This window comes from Chiloscyllium plagiosum, chromosome 47 (assembly GCF_004010195.1).
Source record: "Chiloscyllium plagiosum isolate BGI_BamShark_2017 chromosome 47, ASM401019v2, whole genome shotgun sequence".
Taxonomy (NCBI): domain Eukaryota; kingdom Metazoa; phylum Chordata; class Chondrichthyes; order Orectolobiformes; family Hemiscylliidae; genus Chiloscyllium; species Chiloscyllium plagiosum.
Window position 1 is genome coordinate 7,024,285 of NC_057756.1, and position 12,154 is coordinate 7,036,438.

A 12,154-nucleotide genomic window follows, 5' to 3' on the forward strand; every position below is an offset into this window, starting at 1 on the left:
TTAGTTAGTTTGCAATGCAGAGTGATGTCATTGGCATGAGTTCACTTCACACACCAAGACCTCTCCTTTTCAACCCCATCCCTCGCCTGCGTTATCTCTTTCTAATGAGAGAGAAGGACAATAGCAATTTCACCTTTCATTTTCACGCAAATGCTCCAGCGCCAATGCACTGATTTCAATAAAATGGAAAGCTATGCAACAATAGAAAGACAATCGTTTCTCTCTATTCCAGAGCCGGTCTCGAAGCCAAACATTACTGCAGATGTTTCAGACCCTGTTGAACACAACGACACGGTGTCCTTGACTTGTCACGTGACTGGTGATCTGCGATATCTGAACTGGATGAAGGCGAACCAGTTTATTCAGAACAACGAGAGGGTGAAGTTATCAGAGGATAATGTCACACTGTCAATATTATTGGTGAACAGATCTGATTCAGGCAATTACACGTGCCAGGCATGGGGCTACAGAAATAACGAAACCAGCAATCCATTTGAACTGAACGTTTACTGTGAGTACAAATCAGTGACGGTATGTTAGAATTTTAAATTTTGCTGTTTGTACCTCATGGTAATTTATTGAAATATTTTATCCAAATTCAGGAAGTGTAATTTGTCACATTATTGGGTATGCCAATTACTTTCTATCTAGATGACTGGAGTCTAAGGGTTCAGAAGTTGTGCTGCAGGTGTACAAAATCCTAATTTACCTACAAATTCCTGGTTGGACCTCCCTCGGAGTGCTGTCCGCAGAAATGGACACCACACCTGAGGAAGAATATATTGACCTCAGAGGGAGTGCAGGTTTACAAGAATGATACCCGGACTGAGGAGAGATTATACAAATTGGACCTGGTTTCTTGAGAATATGGAAGGTTAAGGGGTGATCTTATAGAAGTCTTCAATGCAATAACAAGAAAAGACAGATAAACTTACAGACGAACTCGTTCCACTGGTTAGAGATTCCTGAACTAGGGGGCATAGTCGAATAATTCTGGCCAGTTGAGTTCAGGAGAGACGTTAGGAAGCACGCAAAGGGTGGGGGACATTTGGAATGCTGTTCCACAAACAGCAGTGGATGCTGGATCAGTTGTTAATTTTAATTTTGAGTTCGGTGCAGCGAAAATATTAAGGGATATGGAGCGAAGGAAGGAAGGTGGAGGTAGGCCACGGATCAGCCACAATCTCATTGAATGGTGGAACAGGCTAAAGGGGCTGAACGGCCTCCTTCTGTTCCTATGTAGATGCTGTTTTACAGCATGCATTTGCTGGGGATTAGTTAGCTCAGTTGGCTGGACAGCTGGTTTGCAATGCAATGTGATATTAACCAACTCCCACAATCTATGAGTGCAGGATATAGGGTCTCCTTCTTAACCTCGCCCCATGTCCTGACCAGCAGTCATTCCTCCTGACCCCCTGCGGTTTGGTAACTTTACCTTGGCCGTTACCTTGGTCACTTTGGCTTGTAAAGATCTTGCACCATAGCTTCAAACTCCAACATGTACACAATAAAACTCGAATTAAAAGCTTATCTCGGTAATGGTAGACTTGTATCTTTATTCATAAAAGTTGATCTGCTTCACTCATCTGCTTTGTAGCAGGAAGCTGCTATCCTTACTCAATCTGGCCTACTTCTGACTCCAGTCTCTCAGTAATTAGATTAGATTACCTACAGTGTGGAAACAGGCCATTTGGCCTAACATGTCCACACCAACCCTCTGAAGAATAACCTACCAAGACCCATTTCCCTACCCTACATTTACCCTTGACTAACGCATCTAACACTATGGACAAGTTAGCATGGCCAATCCACCCTAACCTGCACATCCCTGAATACTATGGGACAATTTAGCATGGCCAATCCACCCTAACCTGCACATCCCTGGGCACTATGGGACAATTCAGTATGGCCAATCCACCCTAACTTGCACATCCCTGGGCACTATGGGACAATTCAGTATTGCCAATCCACCCTAACCTGCACATCCCTGGGCACTATGGGACAATTCAGTATGGCCAATCCACCCTAACTACATATCCCTAGACACTATGGGACAATTTAGCATGGCCAATCCACCCTAACCTGCACATCCCTGGACATTGTGGGACAATTTAGCATGGCCAATCCACCCTAACCTGCACATCCCTGGACACTATGGGACAATTTGCATGGCCAATCCACCCTAACCTACACATCCCTGGACATTATGGGACAATTTAGCATGGCCAATCCACCCTAACCTCCACATCTTTGGACTGTGGGAAAAAACCGGAGCACCTGGAGGAAATCCATGCAGACATGGGGAGAATATGCAAACTCCACACAGACAGTAGATCAAGGAGGGAATCGAACTTGGGTCCCTGATGCTGTGAGGTAACAGTAGATGCAGCCCTTGAAAATGTGCGAGGAAATCACTATGAGATGTGGAAAAAGTTAAAAATCACACAACACCAGGTTATAGTCCAATAGCTTTATTTGGAAGCACTAGCTTTCAGAGCGCTGCTCCTCTGTCAAGTAGCTAGAAGTCTGTTGCCCATTCCATTGCTGAAAATCTACCCTGTTTCCAGGTGCAAAGGATGAGTCTGGGCCAAACATTCTTCCAAGTATTTCATAAGCATCCCGGCAGTGTGGAAAGAGGCCGTTGGGCCCATCGAATCTGCAAGTTCATTTATAAAATGGAGTTCTTCATTCATTTTGTGTGTTCCTTCTTTTCCTTGAATTCAGAAGAGTTTTACCAGGATGTTGCCGGGTATGGAAGTTCTGAGTTAGAAAGAAAAGTGGGACTTTAATCACTGGAGCATAGGAGATTGAGAAGCGACCTCATGAAGGGTATAGATAGATTTCCTACAGTATGGAACAGGCCCAACAAGTCCACACCGATCCTCTGAAGAGCAACTCACCTAGACCGATTCCCCTCCATTTACCCCTGATTAATGTACCTAACACTATGGGTGATTTAGCACGGTCAATTCACTTAACCTGTACATCTTTGGGCTGTGGGAGGAAACCCATGCAGACATGGGGAGAATGTACAAACTCCACACACATTGTGGCCCGAGGCCAGAATCGAACCCTGGAGCTGTGAGGCAGCAGCGCGAGCCACTGAGCCACTGTGCCACCCCAGAGTTGATGGGTGTTGTCTTTTCCCTAGGATGGGGGGGTGGTTTCAGGAGCAGGGGGCACATTCTTCAACTGAGAGAAAAAAGATTTCAGAAAGATGCGAGGGGCAAACATTTTGCACAGAGGGTGGTCCTCATGTGGAGTGAAAGAAGTGGTGGATGTGGGTACACTTACAGTGTTTAAAAGAAATTTGAGTAAGTCCATGAATAGGAAAGATTTGGAGGGATATGGGCCAGGAACAGGCAGGTGGGACTAGTGCAGTTTGGGATTGTGTTCGGTATGGACTGGTTGGACCAAAAGATCTTTTTCCGTGCTGTGGAAAGTTAGGACATGATGAGATCTGTGCCCAAAGTCAAGTCCAACATGCAGCACCTGAGGTAGAGCAAGGGCACAGGTTCTGAGCTCCTCCCCCAGCTGAAAGGGGCATCAAATCCTGTGCCAATCTGGTCCACACTAGCGCTCCACCAAATAAGACACCGTAGATACTTGAGTTGCCATGGTGACACACATGTTCCATATGCTGTGGATATCAGAGGCTCCAATCTCTCTCCACACACAGCTGACCAGAAATCTCTCCCACTCTCCTACCACATGCGATGTGAAGATTTTCACGTTGACACACACATATGGCCATTTTTACGAATGTCCTTCCCTTAGCCATCGAATCCTAACAGTGTGATCCAGAGCTCAGAGACAGAGAGCACTCCTGTGTGTTCCTGTTACTTATAGCAATGCTCTCTCTCATTCCAGACGGACCGGATACACCTCAGCTGACTATTGAAGACGAGAAGGAAGTGTATGCACCTGAATCCGATATCGTTCTCCGGTGTACTGCTGACTCTGTTCCTCCTGCAACGTTCGAATGGCTATTGAACGGCATCTCTCTTCAGCAGACAAGTGAAACACTAACCCTTTCCAAAATTAACATAAGTGACTTTGGGAATTACACCTGTAAGGCTTATAACAACCGCACCATGTTATATGCAGAAACAACAAAGAAAATAACAGCAATTGGTGAGGATTTAATTCTGTGTTCCCCATGTAGAAATGAAAAATATGCTGTTAGGGTGTACACTGGGATTTGGTGTTAATAATTGCTTGTGTGCATATTCTATTGCAATAGAAGGTGTGCTGCGTATCAGAACATAGAACATTACAGCACAGTACAGGCCCTTCAGCCCTCGATGTTGCACCGATCTGTGGAACCAATCTGAAGCCCATCTATCCTACACTTTTCCATTTTCAGCCATATGTTTATCCAATGATCATTTCAATGCCCTTAAAGCTGGCGGGTCTACTCCCATTGTAGGCAGGGTGTTCCATACCCCTACTACTCTCTGAGTAACGGAACTACCTCTGACTATCCACTCATTGATCGCCTTCCAACGCTGTGTAACACAAGAAGATGAAGTGGCCGGAATTCCTAATCCATGCCACCAATTATATTACCACCAAACCCATGCTGATACAGCACAATCACGGCTTACTTATCAAAAGCTTTCTGAATATCCAAATAAACCACATCCACTGCGCCTCCCTCATCTATTCTCCATGTTATGTCTTCAAACAAGCTCCAGGGGATTTGTCAAACATGATTTCCCTTTCAGATTTCCATAATAACTTTGTTGTATTTTCAGAGTGCCCTTTTATAACTTTCTTTTATAACAGACTCTAGCATTTTCCCTACCATCGATGTTAGGTTGATGAGTCTAGAATTCCCAGCTTTCTCTCACCCCCTTTATCTTCGAAGCAGTGGGGTTGCATTTGCCAGCTGGAACTGTTCCTGAATTTACCGAATTTTGCAAGTTAGCAGTCAATGTATCCACTATCTTCATGGTCACCTCCTTGAATACCCTGGGATGTAGATCATCAGAGTCAAGTGTGCGGTGCTGGAAAAGCACAGCAGGTTAGGCAGCATCCGAGGAGCAGGAGAATCAACATTTCGGGCAAACGCCCTTCATCAGGAATGAAGATGGGAGCCTCAGGGATGGAGAGATAAATGGGAGGGGGGTGGGGCAGGGGTAAAGGTAGCTGAGAGTGCGAAAAGTGGATGGAGGTGGGGGTAAAGGTGATAGGTCAGAGGGGAGGATGGAGCAGATAGGTGGGAAGGAAGATGGACAGGTGGGACAGGTCATGAGGACAGTGCTGAGGTCCCGAAGGGGAAGATGAGGCGTTCTTCTTTTAGGCATCCGGTGGTGAGGGAGTGGCAATGGAGGAGGCCCAGGACCTGCATGCCCTCAGCAGAGTGGGAAGGGGAGTTGAAATGTTCAGCCACAGGGCAGTGAGGTTGGTTGGTCCAGGTGTCCCGAAGATGTTCTCTGAAGCGCTCTGCGAGAAGGCGTCCAGTCTCTCCAATGTAGAGGAGACTGCATTGTGAGCAACGGATACAATAAATGATATTGGTGGATGTGCAGGTAAAACTTTGATGGATGTGGAAGGCTCCTTTGGGGCCTTGGACGGAGGTGAGGGAGGAGGTGTGGGCACAGGTTTTGCAATTCCTGCGGTGGCAGGGGAAGATGCCAGGATGGGAGGGTGGGTTGTTGGGGGGGGCGCGGACCTGACCAGGTAGTACAGAAGGAGTGGTCTTTACAGAAAGTGGAAAGGGGTGGGGAGGGAAATATATCTCTGGTGGTTTGTAGGTGGCGGAATTGGCGGAGGATGATGCGATGTATACGGAGGTCCCCAGGGATTCCTCAGCTTTTACTCCCGTTCATTCCCCCAGCGCTTTTAAAAAAGTTCCTCCTTCCTAACAGACCATTGCATCGCTAACATTTCTGGGAAGGTTTTATGTCTTTTTCTCTGAAGTTCAAACTAACATAGTTGATTAATTACTCCATCCTTCCCTTGCCCTCCTTGATCAAATCTCCTGTAAAGGGCCTTCATTTGTTTTCCACCAGACTTTTCCTTTTTACATGCATACAGAAGCTCTTACTGCCTGGTTTTACATTACGTGCAGGTTTAGCCTCATGCTCTGTTTGTTGAGTGAGACTGGAAGGTTTTATCTTAATAAACTACTTGATGCGCCATTATTGAAATCTAAGTTACCCCCATCCTTCAAACTTCAAGACCTACAATGTTCAGGCAGACTAAACAGCATCTTTTATTGAATATATGTTCTGCCATAGTTAAACTCATACTCATAGAATTGTATAGTGCAGAATAAAACCCTTTAGCCTAACTTGTCCATGCTGACCCAATATCAGATTAGATTCCCTACAGCGTGGAAACAGGCACTTTGGCCCAACCAGTCCATACTGACCCTCCGAAGAGTAACCCACCCAGTCCCATTTCCCTCTGACTAATGTACCTAACACTATTGGCAATTTAGCCTGGCCAATTCACTTGACCTGCACATATTTGGACTGTGGGAGGAAACCAGAGCACCTGGAGGAAACCCACGCAGACACGGGGAGAATGTGCAAACTCCACACAGACAGTCGCCTGAGGCTGGAATCGAACCTGGGACCCTGGTGCTGTGAGGCAGCAGTATTAACCACTGCACCATTGTGCCACCCTAAATTTGTCTAGTTTCATTTTTAAGCACTTGGCCCGTATCTCTCTAAACCATCCTGTTCATGTACCCATCCAGATACCTTTGTAATTGTATCAACCTTCATGACCTCCTATGGCAGCTCTTTCCATACATGCACCACCCTCGATATGACCCTCAGGTCCCTTTTAAATCATTCCCCTCTCACCTTAAAACTCTGCCACCTAGCTTTGGACTCGCATTAAGCTGTGGAAACGACTTTGTCCATTCACCCTATCCGTGCCCCTCATGACCTTAGAAAGCTCTGACAGGTCACCCCTCAGACCCCGATGCTCCATGGAAAACAGCCCCGGCCTATTTAGCTTCTCCCAATAGCTCAAACCCGCAACATCCTTTCAAATTTCCCAACATCCTTCCTAGAGCAGGGAGACCAGCATTGAATGCTGTATCAGGTTTATCCCTGGGAATGACCTCTGTTGGTTTACCATCACTGTTCACTTGAACAGTTATTTTGCATTGTTTGTTCACGCTATCGAATGCTGTCTCTGAGCTCCACTTGATGTCAGGGTTTGACCTTTGACTTTGTTCATGCCGATTTACTGCATTTCTCTTCACCCCCCCCCCCCCCCCCCCCGACCCTGAGACCTGGGGACAAACATCCCGAGGGCATTGGTGGGAAGGCTTGTGGAAATCTATAGAAGGAACCACAGTCTGCTTTTCCAAATAAGAATCTGTACCAGATGTTGGTGGTTACAGTTTACATTCCTAACTGTTTCTCTTGGCTTTGTTTCAAGAGTATTTACATTTTCAGACACCCAAAGTATTTGTTTTGCAACAGAGGCTTTGGATGGATGGCACACATAAAGCTCCTGCAATACAAAGGGCAGATTTGTTTTTAATAGACTCCCTACAGTGTATTCGGCCCTTTGAGTTCGCAAACAACCTTGCATTCCATCCAGACCCACCCTAGCCCTGTGACCCTGCATTCTCCATGGCTAATCCACCCAGCCTGCACTTCCCTAGACAATTTCCCACGGCAAGTCCATTTAAGCGACACATCTCCGTAACACTAAGGGCGATTGAGCATGGCCAATCCACTGAACCTGCACATCTTAGGACTGAGGGAGGAAACCCATGGGGGCAGAATCTGCAGACTCCACCCAGGCATCTGCCTGAGAGTGGAATCGACCCTGTGTCTCTGGAGCTGTGAGACAGCAGTGCTAACCACTGAGTCACCGATATCTACAAACATAACATTCACAATAAGAATGACTGGCGTTCCTTACTTGGTTGAATTCGAGCCTTTGGTAATGTGATTGGATCTGATGAGTTTTTTTTACTACTCTTTCTTGGGATGTGGGTATGACTGGCAAGGCTACCATCAAGTGTCCATCCATAATTGCCCCTTGGTGGCTTGCTCAGTCAACGTGGATGGTCTAGAGTCACATTCTGACAGACTGGGTGCAAGATTAGGACAGCAGAATTATAATTCATGTGGACTCAAGTGCAAAGGTGCAGGAGGACAATGAAAGGTGTACAGTGTCGCCACACATGACACCATCTTAGGTACAAAGTGCCCAGTTACAAAAGAGAGTCCCTCAATAGACTGTGGTTGCTCCATGCAAGGGGGATTTCCATACATGGTCTCGCTCTCCCCCAACGCTAGGCCAAACTCAACTGTGCTCACAAGCCACTGGTCGCCATCTGTGACAGGCTAACCACCCCGGGCCCAGTCCGCACTCAACCCTGCTCCAGAGAAGGGTTACCAGGATGTTGCCTGGTCTGGAGGGCTTCAGTTACAAAGAGAGGTTGAGGGCAGCATGGTGGCTCAGAGGTTCAAAGTTTGTGAGAAGATTTGTAGCTCGGGTGCTCGTTGTTGTGGTTCTATTCGCCGAGCTGGGAATTTGTGTTGCAGACATTTCGTCCTCTGTCTAGGTGACATCCTTAGTACTTGGGAGCCTCCTGTGAAGCGCTTCTGTGATCTTTCCTCTGGCATTTATAGTGGTTTGAATCTGCCACTTCCGGTTGTCGGTTCCAGCTGTCCACTGCAGTGGCCGGTATATTGGGTCCAGGTCGATGTGCTTATTTATTGAATCTGTGGAAGAGTGCCATACCTCTAGGAATTCCCTGGTTGTTCTCTGTTTGGTTTATCCTATAATAGTAGTGTTGTCCCAGTCGAATTCAGATGACAAGCAACATGAATTCGACTGGGACAACACTACTATTATAGCTGAAAAATGTGTTGCTGGAACAGCGCAGCAGTCTCTGACGCTGCGAGGCAGCAGTGCTAACCACTGTACCACCGTGCCGCCCACGACAAGCAACATGAATTCGACTGGGACAACACTACTATTATAGCTGAAAAATGTGTTGCTGGAACAGCGCAGCAGGTCAGGCAGCATCCAGGGAACAAGAGAGTCGATGTTTCGGGCAAAAAACCCTTACTACTATTATAGGACAAGCCAAACAGAGAACAGCCAGGGAATTCCTAGAGGCATGGCACTCATCCACAGATTCAATCAATAAGCACATCGATCTGGACCCAATATACCGACCATTGCAACGGAGAGCTGGAACTGACAACCGGAAGTGGCAGAGACAAACCACTATAAATGCCGGAGGAAAGATCACAGAAGCGCTTCACAGGAGGCTCCCAAGCACTGAGGATGTCACCTAGACAGGGGACGAAATGTCTGCAACACAAATTCCCAGCTCGGCGAACAGAACCACAACAGTGGCTCAGAGGGTTAGCACTGCTGCCTCACAGCACTAGGGGCCCAGGTTCAATTCCCGCCTCAGGCGACTGTCTGTATGGGGTTGCATGTTCTCTCCATGTCTGCGTGAGTTTCCTCCGTGTGCTCCGGTTTCCTCCCACAGTCCAAAGATATGCAGGTTAGGGTGAATTGACCATGCTAAATTGCTCCATAGTGTTCAGGAATGTGCAGGTTAGGGTCGATTGACCATGCTAAATTGTCCCATAGTGCCCAGGGATGTGCACGTTAGGGTGGATTAGCCATATTAACTTGTTCCATAGTGTTGAGGGATGTGTAGGTTAGGTGCATTAGTGAGGGGTAAATGCAGAGGAATGGGTCGGGGTGGGTTACTCTTCAGAGGGCCAGTGTGGACTTGTTGGGACAAATGGTCTGTTTCCACTCTGTAGAGATTCTATGACATTCAGCCGTTGGGTCTGCGCCAACTCTCTGAGTGGGTGATACACTCAGTGCCATTACTCTCCCTTTAACACTGCGCCTTCTTCCTTTTCAGAGAATTCCCATTCCCTGTTCAATGTGTCAGTTGAAGATGCCACCAATATCATCAGTCAACCCTTTGATGTACTTCCAGCTTTGTGACACATCATCCTCTCAGGTGGAGTGCACTCAATGCCCTTCACTGCTGACATAGAGTGGCAACAGTGTGTACCATCTACAAGATGCACTGCACTAACTCAACTAGGCTCCTCCAATAGCACCTTCCACAGGCATGACCTCTAACAATTAGAAGAACATGGGGCAGCAGATATATGGGACCATCACCCCTTGCAAATTCTCTGGAGCTCCATACTACTGTGGTTTACAGCTACAGAACTGTTCCTTCAGTGTTGCTTAATGAAAGGTCTGCAACTTCCCTTCCCTGGCAGGACTGTGAGTGTCCTTAAACCACAAACACAGCAGCAGTTCACCCTCATCTCCTCAGGCCAATTCATAAAATCCCCACAGCGGGGAAGCAGGCCATTTGGCCCTTCCACAGAGCATCCCATCCAGTCAAACCCCATCCTATTCCTGTAACCCTGCCTTTCCTTGCAGCTAATTTGCCCAGCCTGCACATCCCTAGATGCTACGGGACAACTTAGCATGGCCAATCTGCCTAACCTGCACATCTGTGGACCAGGGGAGGAATCCCACGCAGATGTAGAGAGAACGTGCAAACTCCACACAGGCAGTTGCCCGAGGGTGGAACCGAACCCGCGCCCCTGGCGCTGTGAGGTAGCAGTGCTAACCACTGAGCCACCAGTGCTGACGTTAAGCTTGTGCGACCTTAAGCAGGATTGCTTTCCCTGACTAACCATCATGTTTTTTTTATCTCTTCGTCTCAGAAGACATTTCAAAACCAGAGATTACAGCCAATGCTTCGCCACTGGTGGAGCACAATGGCACAGCAGTCCTGACGTGTGGTGTATCTGGCAGTTGGCACTCCCTGAAGTGGAGCAGGGACCAGAATGCACTGCTGCCCAGTGAAAATGTGGAACTTTCGGACAGGAACAAGACATTAACCATCAAAGCCGTGAACAGATCCGACGCAGGGAATTACACTTGCACAGTGGAGAGTCTGATCAGTAGCAAGGAGAGTGACCCATTCCCACTGGTCATTTACTGTGAGTACCTGACATTATTTGTGACGGAATGACTGCTGGTGTCGGTGTAATTCCAAGTGATGCTGGAAAAACACAGCAGGTCAGGCAGCATCTGAGGAGCAGGAAAATTGACGTTTCGGGCAAAAGTCCTTCATCAGGCTTTTGGCCGAAACATCGATTTCCCTGCTCCTCAGATGTCTCTTCTGGAGTACTGTGAATAGTTCTGGTTGGCCATCATTAAGCTGGAGAGGGTTCAGAAGACATTTCCCAGTATGTTGCAGTGAATGGAGGGTTTGAGTTATAGGGTTAGGCTGGGAATCTTTCACTGAAGCTTAGGAGGTTGAGGGGTGACTGTATAGAGGTTTGTAAAATCATGAGGGATATAGATGAGGTGAATGGTAGATGTCTTTTTCCTAGGGTGAGAGGGTTTCAAGACTGGGAGATTTTTTTTTAAGGTGAGAGGAGAAAGATTTTAAAAAGACATGAGGGGCAATTATTTTACACAGAGAGTGTGTGTCAAATAGACTTCCAGAGGAAGTGGATGATGCGGGTACAGATGCAATTTTTAAAAGATATTTGGCTAAGTTCATGAATAAGAAATATTTGGAGAGACACGAGTCAAGCACAGGCAGGTGCGACCAGTTTAGTTTGGAATTATGGTCAACATGGACTGGTTGGACCAAAGGGTCTGTTTCCATGCTGTATAGAACATAGAACATAGAACATAGAACATAGAACATAGAACATAGAACATAGAACATAGAACATAGATAGAACATAGAACAATACAGCACAGAACAGGCCCTTCGGCCCACGACGTTGTGCCGAACTTCTAACCTAGATTAAGTACCCATCCATGTACCTATCCAAATGCCGCTTAAAGGTCGCCAATGATTCCGACTCTACCACTCCCACGGGCAGCGCATTCCATGCCCCCACCACTCTCTGGGTAAAGAACCCACCCCTGACATCTCCCCTATACCTTCCACCCTTCACCTTAAATTTATGTCCCCTTGTAACACTCTGTTGTACCCGGGGAAAAAGTTTCTGACTGTCTACTCTATCTATTCCTCTGATCATCTTATAAACCTCTACCAAGTCACCCCTCATCCTTCGCCGTTCCAACGAGAAAAGGCCGAGAACTCTCAAACTATCCTCGTACGACTTCCTCTCCATTCCAGGAAACATCCTGG

The 12,154-nt window shown here is 47.0% G+C and overlaps 1 protein-coding gene across 3 annotated transcripts in view; it reads left to right on the forward strand.

Moving 5' to 3' along the window:
- Positions 1 to 12,154, forward strand: part of LOC122544181 (carcinoembryonic antigen-related cell adhesion molecule 5-like) — a 63,778-nt gene that overhangs the window by 44,434 nt on the left and 7,190 nt on the right. For 2 of the 3 annotated variants that reach the window (XM_043683222.1, XM_043683224.1), the window contains 3 exons: positions 233 to 511; positions 3,871 to 4,134; positions 10,704 to 10,982. In XM_043683222.1, coding sequence (XP_043539157.1) covers positions 233 to 511; positions 3,871 to 4,134; positions 10,704 to 10,982 — 822 coding nt within the window. The remainder of the gene's footprint in view (positions 1 to 232; positions 512 to 3,870; positions 4,135 to 10,703; positions 10,983 to 12,154) is intronic. The other variant, XM_043683223.1, reaches the window with a different exon arrangement.